We start from the raw sequence: 19,943 nt of genomic DNA, 5'->3' as shown, positions 1-19,943 counted from the left end.
TTTGCTATCATGATGTCGACTTCCCAAGATAATTATCTCAACATCTCGGTGGCACTTTTGAGCTTCCATATCAAACCCCTGCTTTTAGGGGCACCCTGTACATTCATGTATGATTTTGTATTTATATTTTTTAAATGATTGAATAACATGAACTGAATTGTAATTACAAATAGAATATGATGCATTATTCAATATTAAAATTATTTTCTTTTCCATTTTTCTTGAACCGTAAACAATATGCAAAGGCATTGAACTAATCACTTTTTTATTAGTGCTTCAACGTATTTGCAAAATCTATCAGCCTCTGTATACAACAAAAACAAATGTAATGAATCACTAAATTGCACTCACTACAAAAATATGTGTTTGTTAAACTCCATTACTTTAAGTTACAGAGAGTAGATAGTAAATTATACATAAAATTGAAATTAAAATGGGCTATTTTTCGGTATTATCTTTAATACTTTGAGTTTCAGTGTCCATGTAAACAACCAAGAATAATTTTCTTCATATAAAATTTCTCACCAAAATAATTCGGCCCTTGATTTTTCAACATTTAATTGCAACATCTCTTGATAAATTTGTTTTACTTTAGAGTTACAATTAAGAAATGTATTTAAAGATGGCATGAACAAAGGAGACAACTTAAATATAGGTGGCAATTTTTATTATCACTTGTCAAATTTCCAATGGGTAAAATTTGCCACCCTTTAAAAAAAATCCTGCATCATGTACCACCCCGAAAGAGTCAACTCTGGATCCGCGCCTGCCTAATATAAAACAGCCTAAAAATAATAATACCAATAATATTAATAGTTATATGATGATGGTAATAATATTAATAATATTGAGTATGAGAATATCAAAATTTAATAATAAATTAATCTTTCTGCATGCACCCGTGGGTCCCCCGGGTGGGTCCACCAAACCGCGTGCGCGAGCCAGTGGCACGAACAATATAGCTCACGTGCAAAAATCCTTCTTTTATGAAGCTGAATAGGCCTACTCTTATTTTAAAAACATAAACAGAAATCTACGAAGCCCCAAACCGGACATTTTTGACAACGAAAAAAAAAAATATTGTGTACGTACATAGTATTTTTACGTACGTACGTGATAATTATTACGTAATAATACTGCGTACGTACGTAATAATACTGCGTACGTACGTTATAATTATCACGTACGTACGTAATAATACTACGTACGTACGTAATAATTTTTTTTTTTTCGTTGTCAAAAATGTCCGGTTGGGGCTTCGTAGAAATCACAATTTCTGAGATATTGAAATTACCGTTACACAAAGATAAGGTATATTTTGAAAAATCAAATACATATACTACCTTGAAAAGATCAAAGATTTGATAAATGTGGAACCAAACGGCGCCACTCCTATCGTTTCGGCCAAAATTTGAACCAGGCATTTGGATCCACTGATCTCTCTCTAGTGGAGAGATCAGTGTTCGGATCAGGCAGGCCCGATCGACTAGCCGTTTTGTACTGCCAGCGGTACTAATCTGCTAGCCGTTTTGGACCGTTTGTTCCCGGGCCAATTCCCTATGACATCGGCCAGCGCTGCTTGCGCTCACACTTAACTGTTGCTGTGCGCGTACGGTACATTCTGCTGGATTGATTGATGTGGCCACTGTCTGTTACTGCAGAAGAATTGCACAAATTAGAAAGGTTAGTAATTGCATATTGCTTGAAAGGCTGTTGGATTGTAGTGAATTTGGCAATAGATCTATCATATTTGTCTCATTTGGTAATTGATTGGAAAATCTGATGAAGTTAAATTATGCTCCTTAATTTCATAGTGGCTTGGAGTCGGACCGTGCTTCCAACACACTTTCTTACACCTGGGACTGGGCTTGGAGTCGGAGCGGAGGCACATTACGTGCATGTGCAGGAAGGGAACCCCGGCGGATCGCGGTTGCGAGCCGTTGCCGTGGCCGTTGTCCGAACGGCGAGTAACCGGGGGGGGGGGGGGGGGGGGGGAGACACTCACATATTGGTGGTACCGGGACGTGCTGCTTTGATGACCCACCTTTTCAAACGTAATTTTCAGTTCTCTAGGTTTAGGTAGAGTAAATGTCAAAATTATTGGACTCTTGACTTAGCCGGCATTAATGGACCAAAACAAAAATGGCAGTGTATACAGCCACACGCGTGTGTCTTTACCATCCAGCCACACGCGTGTGGTTATATCCAGAACACCTATCTGTGGATACCGCCACACGCCGCCAGTAATAACAGTAAAACACGTACCGTATGTAGGTCTGACCGTCTATATCACGATCAAAATAACCTCATTTCTTCATTAAATTCTTACATTCTAAACCCCTTTGATCGTTTCAATTTCATTCTCACCGTCTTCTCTCCTTGCTTTTCTTGTCTTGTTACAAACGGTCGTCTGTTTAACAGCAAATTCTCTTTTTCTACTTGTGTCGATTCTGGCTTCCTTCGCGGTGGCAGACCCATACAGCGTTAGCGCAGCGCAGTAGTACAGTAGACATACACAGTTTGGGTTTCGTACGTACGCACGTACGCGCACATAGCCTAGAGTCAGTAGAGAATCGACACAAGTAGAAAAAGTGTGGAAATTTGCTATTTAACAGGCGGCCTTTTGTAACAAGACAAGAAAAGCAAGGAAAGAAGACGGTGAGAATGAAATTGAAACGATTTAAAGAAATCAGAGTGGTTTAGAATGTAAGAATTTAATGAAGAAATGAGGTTATTTTGATCGTGATATAGACGGTCAGACCTACATACGCGTTTTACTGTTATTACTGGCGGCGTGTGGCGGTATCCACAGATAGGTGTTCTGGATATAACCACACGCGTGTGGCTGGATGGTAAAGACACACGCGTGTGGCTGTATACACTGCCAACAAAAATACCATCATGAATCAACATCAATGAAAATTTATTTCTGAAGTGCTGTGCAAATGTATCACTATTAAATGTTGAATATTATTGTCATAAGAAAATAGAATTGAAAAAAATATGGTAATCAGAAGATGTTTACTTACTACCAGAGGCTTGTTTTTTTCCCCCAAAATTGGATGCAGTTTCCAAATATCTGTCAGTCACATATATAGAGCTAAGAGTAAGACTAGAGTAAGACAGATCATGGAGATGTGCGCCTGATGGTGATCGATGACAATGCACCTGATGGTGGCCTGTACTGTTTCTAGAATGCAGAAGAAGATCGATGACACTATTAAATGTTGAATATTATTGTCATAAGAAAATAGAATTAAAAAAAATATGGTAATCAGAAAATATTTACTTACTACCAGAGGCTTGTTTTTTCCCCAAAAATCGGACACAGTTTGTTTCCAAATATTTGTCACATAGAGTTAAGTCTAAGAGTAAGACAGATCATGCAGATGTGCGCCTGATGGTGATCGATGACAATGCACCTGATGGTGGCCTGTACTGTTTCCAGAATGCAGAAGAAGAAGATGATGAACACACATTGCTCATTTACAAAAACATAATACTATTAATAGGCCTACTTATGTAACTTGCTGCCTTTTGCTGAACTTAAAGTACAGCAGAATAATATAAGCATAGGCATGCCATGTGGTTTCACCCTGCACCAGCCAACGCGACTTCAAATTCAGACTCAAGTTCAACTTCAAGCTAATTTTGGCATAATTGTGAGATTATTAGAAATGCACAGACCAGGGGGGGGGGGGCTGGTTCAGCACCCCCTGGTGATCTTGGCCATCATTTGTGTTCAACGAAAATTGGCACGTGCGTTACCCATGGCATAGTTTACAAAACTATAAGATCAAATTCTACAAAAGATATCATTTTTGTCTCACCTGCATAGCAGAGTGAGACTATAGGCGCCGCTTTTTCAACGGCGGCATCGACATCAAATCTTAACCTAAGGTTAAGTTTTGGAAATGACATCATAATTTAGAAAGTATATGGACCTAGTTCATGAAACTTAGCCATAACTTCCCATAAGGTTAATCAAGTATTACTGAACATCCTATTAGAGTTTCATGTCACATGACCAAGGTCAAAGGTCATTTAGGGTCAATGAACTTAGACCATGTTGGGAGAATCAACATCAAAATCTTAACCAGAAGCCTGTTGCATAAACTTTTTTACCTGAGAAAACTCTGGTAAAAACTGAAAACTAAGGTTAGTCTGATTTCCGCCATTGTATTTAGCACAGGGCAAAAACTCCGGTGAAAACAACCTGAGTTTTCTCAGGTAAAAAGTTTTATGCAATGGGCCCCTGAGGTTAAGTTTTTGAAATGTCATCATAACTTAGAAAATATATGGACCTAGTTCATTAAACTTGGACATAAGAAGCCTGTTGCATAAAAATTTTTACCTGAGTAAACTCTGGTAAAAACTGAAAACTAAGGTTAGTCTGATTTCCGCCTTGACTTTAGCACAGGGCAAAAACTCTGGTAAAAACAACCTGAGTTTTCTCAGGTAAAAACTTTTATGCAATGGGACCAAGGTTAATCAAGTATCACCAAACATCCTGCATGAGTTTCATGTCACATGACCAAGGTCAAAGATCATTTTGGGTCAATGAACTTTGGCCAATTTGGGGGTATCTGTTGAATTACAATCAAAACTTTAAAAGTATTTTGGTCTAGTTCATAAAACTTGGACATAAGAGTAATCAAGTATCACTGAACATCCTGGGCCGTATTCTGAAGTCAGGTGTAACTTAAACTCAGGTTTAAAGTTGTGGTTTAAGTATGGACAGCCAATTGTCACATAATCACTAACAGTAAAGATATCATACTTCAGCTCAGTCGGTTCTCAAATCATTTTGTAGGAAGTATAAATAAATGATTGTCTTCATCATCGATGAATCAGGAAATAGCACAGTAAACATAAGAAACATACAATTTGATGAAATTTTGATACTTTTGGCCTTCCATACTTAAACCACAACTTTAAACCTGAGTTTAAGTTAAACCCGACTTCAGAATATGGACCCCTGTGTGCATTTAAGGTCACATGACCACGGTCAACGGTCAATGATCTTTGGCAATAATGGGGGTATAGATCTGTTGAATTACCATCATAACTTTGCAAGTTTATTGATCTGACTTTTGAAACTTGGACATAAGAGTAATCAAGTATCACTGAATATCCTGTGCAAGTTTCAGGTCACATGATCAAGGTCAAAGGTCATGCGAGGTTAAGAACTTGGCCACATTGGGGGTATTTGTTGAATTACCATCCTATCTCTGTAAAGTGTATTGGTCTAGTTCATAAAACGTGGAAAAAAGAGTAACCAAGTATCACTGAACATTTTGTGCGAGTTATAGTAGTTTTCAAAGTCAGCACTGCTGCTATGTTAAATCGTGTGATGCAGGTGAGACGGCCAGAGGCATTCCACTTGTTTAATCACGCTAATTTATGCTAAAATCAAAAGTTGTTTTCTAAGTTTCTTATGTATTTCTTTGTTTTTCGAGTTTTCTTTTTATGCAAATTGTTGGGGACTTTATTTTGGTGGCCATGTGAAATGCACATATTGACTGGAAATGTGGTGTTGTTTAGAAAACATGATCATGAGGAAAGATTCTACAAATTGTAGACTGGACACTTTAGCCATTTTTTTCACTTTTGCACACAACTTTGCTTGCTGAAGTGTCCAGTATTCCCCATGTACCGGTGTTGTCTTTGTATACGCCCGTCCCATGGGACGTATTAATGGTAACATGCTTGGTGTCCGTCTATCCGTCTGTTAATTTTTCTTTGAAAACTTGATAACTTCAGTTTAACTTTAACCTAGGCTCATATAATTGGTGTGTATGGTACTAGCATGGATCTCAGGAACCTATTGATTTTTAAGGCCAAAAGGTCAAGTTCACAATGACATGTTTTCAACACACTTCTGAAGTCCTTGTAAAATTATAACTTTATGTTTAACTTAACCAAGGCTCATATAATTTGGGGTGTATGATACTAGTATTGATCCCAGGGAGCCCATTGATTTGAAGGTTAAAAGTTCAAAGGTCAAGACCACAGTGACATGTTTTCACCACCTTTCTGAAGTCCTTGTAAACTTGATAACTTTATGTTTAATTTAACCTAGGCTCATATAATTCTGTGTGTATGACACTAGCATGGTTCCCAGTGAGCCTATTTATTTTGAGGTCAAGAGTTCAAAGGTCAAGGTCACAGCTACATGATTTCATCTTACTCTTTCAAGCCCTTGCATACATGATAATGTCAGTTTAACCAAACATAGGCTAATATAATTTGGGGTGTATGATACTAGCATGGATCCCTAGAAACCTTTTGACTTTGAGGTCAAAAGGTCAATGTCACAGTGATATGTTTTCATCTTTCCCTTCTGAAGTACTTGTTAACGCAATAACTTTAGTTTAAAACTTAACCTACACGTAGGCCCATATAATTTGGTGTGTATGATACTAGCATGGATCCAGTAAGCCTATTTATTTTGAGAGCAAAAGGTCAAAGGTCAATTTGCCACCTTTCACTTTTCTTGCTTGATCAATAACTCCATTATCCGCATTACAGGCGAGCATACCATGTGCTTGCCCTAGCGACACTCTTATTTAGAATTTTAGAAAAATAAAAGCCAAGAAGGTTTTAAGAGACCGTAAATGTATGTGATATATTCAAAGAATTTTTTAGAGTAAATGTCTTGTTTCCTGGAGACTTGCACAGAATTGACACAGGTTGCAAGGCTCCACATTAAATTTTTTGGTGGTGGCCCGTTCGGGCCACCAAAACCTTCAAATAATTTTTTTTTTGGTGGCCCAGCAGTAAAGTTTGGTGGCCCGAAAAATATTAAAAAAAACATTAATTAAAATGAATAAAACAAACTTCTGAAATATTCTGCAGTCACTACCACTATTCTTTGTACATCTTGTATGTGAATCGTGCTTGCTGTTATTTTACTTTGCTTATTTTGTGGTAATATATAAATTGTTCTATCATTGTAAATATGAAATGAGTGAAAGAGAATAAAAGAATTGTATTGTTCCCAGGTTGTGTGGACTTTTAATCTCCATATAGACACACACTCATAATGGTGAAGTAAATAAATAGTGCATATTACAAACTCAGATAGATTTACAAAACAATGATTTTTCCTTTCTTTTTGATCGTGAAACCTACAGGTAGATTAGGCAAGCCCCAAATCCAGATTATTTTCTCTTTCCAGCATATTATAGCAGGAGAAAATCACAGAAAAATATGCTGCAGAATTATAACAATGTATAAAAGGGGGAAATAAACAAAAATAATTTTTAGAATAGTATATTGAAAAAAGAAAAAAATTGTAAAATGAATAAGTGAAATGAAACAAAAGAAAAAATGAAGAAAGAAAAAACAAAGAACAGGTTAAAAAAATTGAGAAAAAAAACAATAGAAAATGTAAGAAAAATGAATAAGACAAAATTATAAAAACTGGGGAAAATTATTATTATAATCATTATTATTCAGTAAAAACATATTCTTTAATCAGGCATATTCAATGGGAAGGGGTATAAATGGTTTAATCACTGTAAAAAAATTAAAAGAAAAAAATAAGAAAACGGCCAAAGTTATCTGGAAAAAACAGTGAGAAAATTCCTTCCCTATATTTGACAAAATGATGGAAAAATTCACATTTCATATCAATGAAATGCCTTCCCAAATTATTAACTTCCTTGAGAGTGGTTTAAGAAGTCATTGAACAAGAAAGAAAGAAGCTGTCTATTTTTGGCTAGAAGAGACACAGCTTCGAAAAAAACCCAAATATCAACATACATACAAATGCACATGTGGGACTGTGGTGTACTCACCTATGTGTTTTATGTGTATTAATGCATTTGGAAATCGGTCTTTTTTAGTGAAAAGAGAGGTCATAATTCCTCCTTTTAATGCTTGCAAATAAACAGGTTTCAGTAATATGGACTGTAGAAGGGCATTTCATTGGTGTAAAATGAAACTTTGATGTAGATTTTCAAAGTTCTGGGGAAGATTTCTTAGCAGTAACATATCGTATCGAAGCTCCCTGAGTCTGAATAGTCTGCTAGCGCACAGCTGGCTGCAGTGGTTTCATGCATGCAAAGCTCAGCCAGACAGCCGGCACGGCCGGCTGAATAATAGTTACTGTATGCTAGTGGTAGGCCTACATACAGTCATGACTATGCAATCTTTGTGTGTGTGTATTTGTGTGTAGATTAACAAAAAAGGCGCATGACGAATTGGCTTGCAAGTTGAACTGTAGAAAGTTGATAAATGCATGCAAAATCGGGAGAAAAATTGCGCTACTTTGAAAATTATTGGTTGCCCGATTTGGGCCACCAAAACATAACATTTTTTCAATAATGGTTGCCCGAGATGATTTTTTGGTGGCCTCGGGCCACCGCTAATGTCGAGCCTTGGGTTGGATTCACAATATTCCATTGTCTAGGTGGAATTGATGGGTCAGCCGCACATGGCATGAGTTTCCATTTTTACATTGCTGCCCATTTCCTGTGCTTATTCTTGGAGCATTATTTTTGTTCCTTGACCATATTCCAAGCATATTTTCCTCTGCTTGTAATCGTTGACCAAACTGAAATTAATAACTGAATGTAATTAATGATTGTGATAGTTTGAAATGCAAAGAAATGAGACAGAGACAATCATTGCTTTTGCAGTGTGCTTCATATTCAAAGTGACAAATGAAAAGTAATTGTGAATAAAATGCAGTGTACATGCAACTGTGTTATTTCAAGATTATAGTTTAACCCAACTCCGCAGTCAAAAAATTTAGTGAGTTCTTTCTCTCTCTCTCTCTCTCTTGAGGCAGAATATAAAACTCTGTTTGGATATATAGAGTAAGTTTTTAGCTCATATTTGCTCAAAATGACAGATGTAGATTGTCACTGATTGTCTCTGTCTTCTTTGCTTTGTCATCACAGGTCCTTGGTCAAGACTTATGTGTGACTGAGAATCAACTCTCTCACCATGGGCCTGTTGACAGACACTCGAACCCAAGCTGTCCTGTCTCGTATTATCCTGGCTGTCCATAAGCCTCTGGAGGTGGTTCTCTATATCGCCGGTGTGGCTTCATTGTTTGCATTGGCATTCACCCCTCTTAATGATAAGACTTACTTCTCTGAAAATGCTCTGTTACCAGGCCTGGTGGAGAGGAAGTACCTGATTGATCGTAGCATCAAGGATTACGCCAAGGAACTGACCCGACTTGGAGCTGTAGATAATGGTAAAGGGCCTATCCCTGAAGAATGGCTGAAAGCTCAGTTTATAAACCTGGGCTTAGATGTATATTCACAAAACTTTACTGTACAGCACCCGTTCATCACTAAAACAAATGGAACCCAAGGAACTGGAGGTGTCACTGGAACCAATGTGTATGCTATTCTTCGAGCCCCAAGGATTGCAGGTACCGAAGCTATAGTCATCACAGTACCCTATCGTAATAAAGAGGCTGAAGCAGGCAGGTCAAGGACTCACCATGGCATTGGCCTGATGTTGTCATTAGCAAGCTTCTTCAGCAAGAACACATTTTGGTCAAAGGACATTGTCTTTGTGGTTGTGGACAAAGAAGAGGTTGGGATGCAAGCCTGGTTATCAGGCTACCATGATATCCAGTCAGAGTATCTCCAAACAAGTCTAATGCTCGGACGTAGTGGCTCTATCATTGCAGCCATCAATTTAGAACTTGGTTCTGAATTTACTGATCACATTGACTTGAAGATTGAAGGTTTAAACGGACAGTTGCCCAACCTGGATCTGTTCAACCTGGCTGTCAGACTTTGTCGTTTAGAGAGGGTCCCTGTAACATTCCAGAATAGAGCTGACCCTCCCGAAAGACTGGTGCTAAAGTGGGCAGGACTAAAGCATTCAGCCACAACAATGCTTCTCAACATGGCTAAGCAAGCTAGTGGAAAGCCAAGTGGAATCCATGGTCTGTTTGTGCGCTACCACATAGAAGCCCTGACTCTCCAGGCTCATCCTGCAAAGCGTGGGTTGGGAGTAGAAGCAGTTGGACGTGTCATGGAGGGAGTTGTTCGCAGTATCAATAATCTCCTGGAGCGGTTTCACCAGTCTTTTTTCTTTTACGTCCTCCCCAGCTGTGAAAGATATGTTTCAATTGGCCTGTACATGATTCCGTTTGGACTTTTGTTGGTTGTGCCCACACTGCGCGCTATGGCCCTTTGGCTTCTTGCAGTTCAACCCATCGAACAGATTACCACTTCAGATGAAAAAGATCAGGATGAGAAAGAGGACATTGATAAAAAAGCAAAAAAAGAAGGTCGTCCCTTTGGTCAAGTAATGCCTCTCATAATAGGTGCACACATCATGGGAGCCATACTGTTTGTAAGTCCACAGTACCTCGTCAGTGAGCACATCAAAGCGTTCAATGTCAGCCAACAAGGTGCCATTGCTATTGGATTTGCAGCATTCTTTGTTGGCTCGTCATCACTTCCCATTTTTGGTCGGAGGAGTAATTTTCAAACAAATGAGCAACTTCCTTCGGACTGGCAGCTCTTAAAGTGTCTGACACTCATTTGGTACACTGTGACTCTGCTGGCGGTGTCCATGTTCAACTTTTCTCTCGCTTTCTTTGTTGCTGTGCCAACGATTCCCATTGTGGTCCTTGTCCGACCTGTAGAACGTGTAATCTTGAAAATAATTCAGGGGTTTCTTCTGATGGTGATATCCCCCCTATCTTTGATATATTCTTTTATAACTCTTAATCATGGCTATTTTCATTCTAGCGATGCTATGATAGACATTCTTAACCAGGGATTGTACAAGACTGTAGAATCCTTATTTGAAGGTGTGGTCAATGCTTACTTGTTTGGCAACAAAACATTTGCTTTGATAACACTTGTTTGGTTTCCCATCTGGTTTCTGTTTTGGGTAGTACTCTTTAGGAAAGCAAGTAGTACAAAGATTTCTAAATGATTTGTGTCAAAAGTTATCTATATAAAGCATGTGGAAGTAAGAATCTAAATAATTTCCTGTCCTAAATACATGTATGAATTTGTTCTTTCACTGATGACACATACAGTTTAATCTGCCCGAGTAAAATATTTTGGGACCAAAAAATGTTGTTGATAATGCAACATTGCACTCCAGTCTGAAAAACAAAATGCTTTGACATACACTATTCTTTGACTTTCATTGTTTTGAAAGTTGAATTTAAAAGCGTAGTCAAGTGTACATGTGAACCCTTGGTATGTAAAACACAATTGGCAGTCACATACATGTTAATACACTGTTCCAGTGAAATTCATCATGCAAATGATAAAATATATTGAAGTGAAATGCAATTATGCACAGTGCAAACTCAAAATGCAATTGCATTGGTTATGGACAAAGTCAATAGAAAATCTGTTTCATCTGAAATTTATAAATAAGTGATTATTCTCACTCTTATTGACAACAGTCATTTGATATGATGCTATTTATGACTGAATTATGAATTCTGTCTAAAAAACAATAAAATAAAAAGATTATAACACAAAGAAATGCATAAGATATTTAAAAAACAATAAAGTACATAAATTGATTTTGGTAGATTTTTTTTATTTTTAGTTGTTAGGGAAATGCCTCAAAGAATATTCTCACCAAGAATTAGCTTTCTAGGAGCTGTATTAAAGCAAAAAGTATGATTTCTTGAATAAATAAGCATAATAAATTCATGTTTAACATATGTGCACTTTTTGCAATTTACCTTATATGCATTGGCGTTTATTATGTCATTCTCTACCATTATGCAAATTTTCGTCGCGATTGCGTGCTGAGACTTAAGGGGGCCTAAACCCCCCTTCCCCCCCCCAGATTTTAAGCATACAAAATAGCCCAGGTTAAAGGGTTAAAAGATAATTTTTTCAAACCCTTGTGGTGCAGTCACATTTCCCCTGTGCCAAGTCAAAAACAGCAGTTTTCACATTTTTTTGTACCTGCTACACTTAGGTGGTTTGAATTAAACAGCTGTTTTTGACTTGCCGTACAGCCGCCGTTGGGGAATTGTGAGAGTAAAATGTTTAACCAATACATTTTCCAATGTACATGTAAGTAGTGCATTCATACATAGCACTTGAAAGATACTTTGAGTCTCACTGCTCTGAGTACTTTTTAATAATGTCAGTTCAAACAGGATGCCTACATGTATCTTTAATACATGTTGATATTAAAATATAGTTTTGTTTTTTGAAATAGTGATGGATGTTGTACACGTAGCCTTGCCACATTTTTTAGCAGTGGATCCTTAATATGGTCCAGGGAATCATAATAAAAAAAACAGAAAACAATGACCAAGTGTCTTGTATAAACTTACAAGCCACAGCCAGGGGGATTCAGGGAGTTTGATTGAACCCCCTAGATTTTCCCAAGCAGGAAAATTAAGGGAGAAAAACGGGTTCTTTTGTCCGAAAAACCCAACAAGTTTTTCTAATGACTTTTTTTGCTTGTCAAATTTTTCAGCCAAGGAATAGAAGGAATCAAACCCCCTCATGAACTTCCCTGGCTACGGAGCTGTATTTGTGTTATTTGTAAATTACACTGCATAAATAGAATCTTGTAGTTTTGCTGTGAAGGTGATCAAAGAAAAAAGACTAAACATTGATTTCTAAAATGTACAAGATTTCAACGTCCACGGATATTTTGTTTTGATGCCATATTTGTATTGTTTTGTATTACGGATGTTGCTATCATGTCTGCCTGTCATCCAAAATAAATATAAATTCAACACCAACAAAAACTTTTCTGATGATTTCATTTTAAAAATTAAACTGGGATTCAATATCCAAGGCAATTATGGTATAAACTGACTCCTCATACGCTGCACATAATAACTTTTGTTAGATTACAAATGGAACAGGCTTTGAGAAGGTACATGTACTGAGGGAATCATTTGTCCAAGAATGGACTGGCAGATACTTTTTTACCAAGGAAAAAATAGAGCTATTGCCAGTCTGTCACGTGGGAAGTGACTTTTTTTTTTATTAGACTACTGCTGCTCGACACCAAAATAATGAACACGTAAAAACTGAGGTTTACAGTTATGAAAGATTTAATCAAAGCTCTTAAATCATTCTGTGGTTTCCTTTGATTTCTTTTACAATGAGTTACATGAAAATATACATGGATATGGATTATGGATAACAAAATATAACTTAACTTAAACGGTAATATCGTTGATGTGAGCCCCCATCATCATATCTGGTCTGACACGCCCCACTTGGCCCTGGTGGTCGGTCCAGTTCCTGGCCTCCGCAGGTTGCGATGTCTCTTCTCCACTCGGCCTCGGCCTCCGCAGACTGTGTTACCCCTCGATGAGTATAGCCCCCAGATAAGATAGATGTGGCTTCAACGAATTAGTGGACGAGATCGAGCCCCCAATGATGACATGAATTTTGACCAGTCATGTCGGTGGAGAACCGGCGGCAGCTGGGGTCGTTATCTCGTCACCGACGTAGTCCCTCAGTTATAACTTAGACTGCCTATACGAACATCTGTAGTCTATTCTGGCTTAGGTGGTTCTCCCTGAATTACTAAAATTGACCTCCTAATATACACTACCGTTACTAGGAATAACTGTACAATTTCTAAAGAGTAATCCAAGGAATTTCAATAGCAGATGAGTGCATAAAGCAACACATTCTTAAAAAGACTTCCTGTGCATTCTATACATTCAATGCTAGAGCACTTTTTGCTATGTATGACACCTGTATGAAAATTCTTACATAGCATAAAATATGACATCAACCTGGTATAAGGGGGGGGGGGGGGGGGGCATCAAGCGTTTCCAATGCTTGCTTTTAAAACATTCAAAACAGTAAATATTTTAAACACATGTTTGAACTCTTCAAATGTATAATTAAATTTCTTTCCTGACAATATCCCCCACCTTAAGATAAAATTAAGGGAACCTGAATTATATCCATTAAAAGAAATTTAAAACAGAGTCTTCTTTAATAAGGTCAAATCTCTATCATTTTCCATGAAAACGTTAATATATCATAAAACGAATATTTCATTAACTATATACAGTGGTATATGTATAAATGCAAAGACATTTACAAGAGCTCATTTTCAATTAGCCATCTCAGTTTAAACAATATATATATATTTTTTTAGATAACAATGTAACCTTTACTGTCTATATCAATGTGTTTTGCAAACTGCTTTGAATTCTACAATATATGAAAGTCTTGTAAAAGACCAATAAGAATTATCGAATTCAGCAAACTTCTTGAATGCACTTTTTTTAAATACAGTGCTATAAAACTGCATTGATATTAATCAAAAATCATTAAACTGTCCTAAAGTTGTATTTTCTTAACAAAGTAAAGGTATTTGTATCATTGTTATGGTTAAAAATTCCACTTTACGAATACGGCGATATACCTTCCAAACTGCTTCAAAAATGAAGTCTTTTTACGATTTTACACATTGCTTTGCTAATTGAAAATCAATTATCTTATCAGAAATTACTGAGAAATCACTTCTTTTTCTTTTAAGATTAAAAATTCAAAATGACACTTAATATATGAAAACAAGATGTCTTAATACTGAGAGAAAATACCTTTGATACTGGTGTATGTATAATACGAAATGCAAGATAAGTTTTATATTTTTCAAATCCTGGTTCAATATAATGATTTATTTTGAAATACATCATTGATTGAAAATTTTATGTTAGTTCTGACTGGTTCAGTTAAATGCAGTGTATAATTTCGAAAAGTGTCAATTCAAATTTCAACTCTATATTCAACATTATTTCAAAATCGACAATGAAGATTTAATTATTCCTTTCTTTTTCTTTTTACTGACATGAATCATAAAAACATTTCACAATAGTGTCATTTAAAATGACTGAAGATTTTGCTTTCTTTTAGAGTGATTAAAAAAAATGGCTTAATTTGGTAAAATAACAAGATTTCTCTTTTCTTAAAACTACGATTACAATCTTAATCAACTTAATAAAACCTCTGTCCTAAACTAACCTATACTATGTATAACTAAGCCCTACCAAACAAAGTTTCCTTAACCTAAAACAGAACACTGCAGAGCCTTTTGAAACGTGAACGCTGTGTGCTGGTTCCAGGGTTCCTGAAAGAAATGAGAAAACCTTCATGAAGTATCTGTCATGTAATAATCATAAAAATATAATATGAAACAATTCATTTGACATTAAATACATCATTAAATAAATGAAACTTTAAGACTTATAATATTTACAATAATCTGCTCATTAAATCAGCAGCTTTGTTTTCTGATCCTTTTATTGAGATCATGCGAAACCTGTATTCTTGTAGGCACATACACCATCTCATAATTCGCTTGTTTGTCATTTTCATTGTTTGGAGATACGTGAGGGGCTTATGGTCAGTATGAATTTCAAATACTCTCCCAAACAGATAATAGTCAAATTTCTTGACCGCCCAGACAATGGCAAGACACTCTTTCTCTACTGTAGAATATCTCTGTTCTCTAGGGAGGAGTTTCTTGCTTGCATAAGCCAAGGGAAATTCTTCCCCACCATGCTCTTGCATGAGCACCGCCCCGATACCAACATCAGACGCATCAACCTTTAACATGAAAGTCTTTTCAAAGTCTGGCAATCTCAACACAGGAGGTTTAGCAATTGACTCTTTCAAACTGACAAAAGCATCTTCCTCTCTTGTTCCCCATTCAACATTATTAGGAGTACCTTTACGAGTCAGATTAGTTAAAGGCAGGGCCACGTTTGCATAATTGGGTATATAGTCCCGATAGTAGCCACAGAGCCCAAGAAATGACCTAACCTGCTTCTTAGTTTGGGGTCTTGGAGCTTTAAGCACTTTGTCAGTTAACCTATCACTAGTAAGGATTGCCCCATCGCCTATCCTATGACCGAGAAATTCTATGTTTCGAGAACCTATGGTGCACTTGGATGGCTTAGCAGCCAGATTGGCTTTGCGCAATCTAATCAAGACCTCATTCAGCACATCTACATGTTCTGCCCAGGTACTTGTGTGAATTAAAATGTCATCTATGTAATTCACGACATGTGACATTCCCTCTAGTACTTTTCTCATCATTCTTGTGAATTGGGCACTGGCGGTTACAAGCCCAAATGGCATGTATTTGAACTGATATTGTCCCTTGGGAGTAAGAAAAGCAGTTTTTTCCTTATCCTCATCACGCATTGGAATTTGCCAGTAGCCTTTTGTTAGGTCTAGTTTTGTGAAATATCTACTCTTGGTCAGTGACGCAAACAATTCTTGTGGGTTTGTCATTGGTTCTGGATCGAAGACTGTTACTTTATTCAAACGCCTAAAATCGACGCAGAAGCGATTTGAACCGTCTGGTTTCTTAACTATCACTATCGGATTACCATACGGGGAGTTAGATGGTTCAATTATTCCTAACTCAAGCATGGAATCAATTTCATTATCAATCTCCTTCTCCATTGATTGGGGTACTCTGTGAGGTGGAGATCGTATGGGTTGATTGGTGGTTAGCAAGATTTCACAACTAGATACGTTTGTCTTTTTAGGGATATCAGTGAATACGTCTTGATATTCACAAAGGATCTTTTGAACTTGCATCTTCTCATTTTCACCCAAAGCTGAATCTATCTCAACTCTATCTACAAACTCCTTTTGAGTTGAACTAGGCATTTTAGGCATTTCATTACCCAACTCAGAATTAAGTTCGGTCATCTCTTCAACTTCCATGACCTCATCATCATCATCATCATCATCAACTTCAAAGCAACCAACAACGGGTGTGTTCACTGGACGACTATGATATTTCTTCAATAAATTGATGTGATACGTCTTAGCTACACCCTCAACATCTACTATATAATCATAGTCAAATTTGACTCCTCTGATTTTGTAGGGACCTTGCCATCTCACCAACAATTTATTGTGCTCAGTCGGAAGGAGAATGAGCACGTCGTCACCTACATTCAATTTTCTAGTCCTAGCTTTCCTATCATAGTACCCCTTGTACCGTTTCGCAGAAGACTTCAGTGTTTCTTGCGCAATTTGCCAAGACTTGATTAACCTATCTCTCAATTCTATGACATATTCATATTCACTCTTAAGTTCAGGCTCTAACTTATCTGCCGTCCACAATTCTTTCAGGCAGTCCAATGGGCCACGAACATATCTCCCATATAATAGTTCAAACGGGGAAAACCCCAAGCTCGAACTCGGCGCTTCTCGTAAAGCAAACAATAGAGCCGGGAGGTATCTATCCCACTGAGACGGTTCTTCGGAGCATAACCGTTTCAAAGCCGATTTCACAACCGCATTGTAACGCTCGACTAACCCGTTACACATGGGATGGTACCGAGAACTTGTCAGTTGTCTGACCGACAACAACCTACATACTTCATGCATCAAATCCGATACAAACTGAGTACCCAAGTCCGACATAACTTCCGTGGGAATACCAACTCTGCTATATACTGAAACAAGGGCCTCTGCCACATCAACAGTCGATATCGACTTAAGAGGTATCGCCTCCACATATCTCGTAGCATAATCAACAATGGTTAATATGTGTGTGTGTTTACGAGCTGAAGGCATGAATGGACCCATAAGATCGATAGCGATACGCTGAAAAGGAACACCAATAAGTGGGATTTGACCAAGACTAGCCTTCGGCACACGACCTTTATCGACAGTTTTCTGACATATATCGCATGACCTACAGAAATTCGCGACATCTTCACACATCCCAGGCCAATAAAACTGCGCCTTAATCTTAGCCAAAGTATTATTGATTCCTAAATGTCCACTAAGTAATGATTCATGCGCAACTCGCATTATCTCTTCTCTACGAGTCTTGGGAACTACAAGGAATTTAGGACCTACACCTTGATTATTTCCATCCTTTTTCTGTTGGAACAGAAACTCACGCTCACACAAATACAAGTACCGTGAATTGTTAACCTTATCAACTTTCTGCCATAGAGGGCCTAACGATACATCATCTTTCTGTTCTTTCAAAAACTCATTGGATTCTATGTTAACTACGGGATCAGCTACAGTCAAGCCTTTAGTTGGCTTAGAGTCTCTCAATTTTTGTGAACGAGTCTGAACCGCCTGTAATTCAACATCGACTTCCTCCGAAATCACGCTCTCAGCTTCAGACTTCAAGTCACTTGAACACTCCTTATCTATTTCTTCCTTTTGTCTTACCACATCAATGACCTCAACATCATTCTTTGGGACCCAATGTAAATTGGGGTCACTCGCTTTACGAGCCCCTTTTACATTACCAATGACTAGATCATACAAGCAATTGGGCATACACACAGCCACAATCTCTCCTTCGAAATACGGCGAATCTACAACTATCCTAGCCAATGGAAAACGCCTGATTGTAGTATCTATTAACCTGACTGCTCGACATTTACCTATAAACTGATCTTTCATAACCAAAGCTTCCTTTACTACACAGGTAGTGCAACCTGTGTCACGCAACACTGATACGGGAACATTCCCAGGCATCAATCTCCCAGATACGACAGGCAAACCATCGTCCATTGAATCTATATCATCATAAGCCATTCCAACCTTTTCAACGACTTCGTCTTCACTACTGAAATCATCGACCACAGACCCGACAGACACACAACAAGCCGTCATGTCTACAACTTCAGACTCTATTTCATTTACCTGAGGACTCCCCTCACCCATGTCTGACTTAGGGCCTCCTTCCCCTACAAACATCATACCCTGAGCCGCCGCAGGCCGGGACAACATGGGACACGCCCTCCTTATGTGATTAGGATTCCCACACATGTAACACCCTCTCGCTTGAAAAGGCTTATTACCTTCATTCTTCCTTATTCTAGACTGAATTTCATTTGATTTCTGATTAGTCCTTCCAAATGGTTTTGACATAGGATTCTTACTACCCGACTTCGGATCTGATCGGAACCGTTCGGATTTCTGCCCACTAGAGAACACGTGAGGCCCATGCGCACTAACATAAACTTCCGCACAATTAACCGCCTCTTCAAAATTCATGCATTTTCGTTCCTTAATGAACCTAGCAACCTCCTTTGGACAATCAGTCAAAAATTGCTCTCGCAATATCAGATCCTCAAGAGCCCCTCTACTACTATCTATCTTAGCCGCCTCTACCCACTTATCAAAATGAGCCTTCATCCTAGTAGCAAATTGTTTGGGACGTTCAGAGTTTAACGGCCTACTTAATCTGAAATTTCGCCTATACCCTTCCTCAGTGAGATGATAGTATTGCATCAGCTCATCTTTTACCGCGGTATATTTCTGGCGATCATCTACATTCATCCTATTCACTACATCTAACGCTTTCCCTGTCAGATTAGAGATTAGATATATTACCCACAAGTTATCAGAAACTTTTTGGCTTTTCATTAACATCTCAAATTTGGTTATGTAAGCATCGAACTTATCGTGGGCATCGTCAAAACGACCTACTTCAAGCTTTATCCCACATAACTGAGGTACATCATTCACCTCTTCCTTACGCATATGCGCTAACTTCAGTTCATGCTCACGCTCCTTTTCTCGAGCTTCAATTTCTTTCTCTCGTTCTATCGCCTGGCAACGCTCAGACACAAACCTACTCAACTCGCCCCCACTAAGGCCCATTTCCCTACCTAACGTGGAAAATTCTTTCATTTGTTCAATGCTAGCCATAGCGACTATTAACTATAGATTCCAACAAATTCAAATATCCTAACAGGCTTTAACCATCCGCATAAACAAAGCAAAAGCTTTAACACCTGGCAACAAATGCCAAACCCCTAGTGCCTTTCAACAAGCACACTAGAATGTATCTCCCAATGAGCATACAATTAAACCATGCGGAACCACACTAATCCACTTCACACAAGAGGATTCAAAGCCTAGTCAAATTCAACACCGGAATCTATTCAAGCACGTAAACTTGCACCAACAATCACAAATTGCCTAAACACCGGGCATTAC

General features: G+C 37.9%; 1 protein-coding gene across 3 annotated transcripts in view; it reads left to right on the top strand.

The window, feature by feature from the left end:
• Positions 1-1,605: 1,605 nt before the first annotated feature.
• LOC121424698 (tRNA pseudouridine synthase A-like) overlaps positions 1,606-19,943 on the top strand; it is a 33,112-nt gene continuing 14,774 nt past the window's right edge. For 2 of the 3 annotated variants that reach the window (XM_041620449.1, XM_041620448.1), the window contains exon 1: positions 1,606-1,683. Coding sequence is in view for 1 of the 3 variants with exons in the window: in XM_041620447.1 (XP_041476381.1) it covers positions 8,956-10,920 (1,965 nt within the window). In the remaining 2 variants the exon portion in view is untranslated. Of the gene's footprint in view, positions 1,684-8,909; positions 12,557-19,943 lie in introns of those variants that run through there. The other variant, XM_041620447.1, reaches the window with a different exon arrangement.

The sequence above is a fragment of the Lytechinus variegatus genome, chromosome 12 (genome assembly GCF_018143015.1).
Source record: "Lytechinus variegatus isolate NC3 chromosome 12, Lvar_3.0, whole genome shotgun sequence".
Classification (NCBI taxonomy): domain Eukaryota; kingdom Metazoa; phylum Echinodermata; class Echinoidea; order Temnopleuroida; family Toxopneustidae; genus Lytechinus; species Lytechinus variegatus.
Note: the sequence above shows the minus strand (reverse complement) of the source record. Positions and strands in the feature narration are given on the sequence as shown.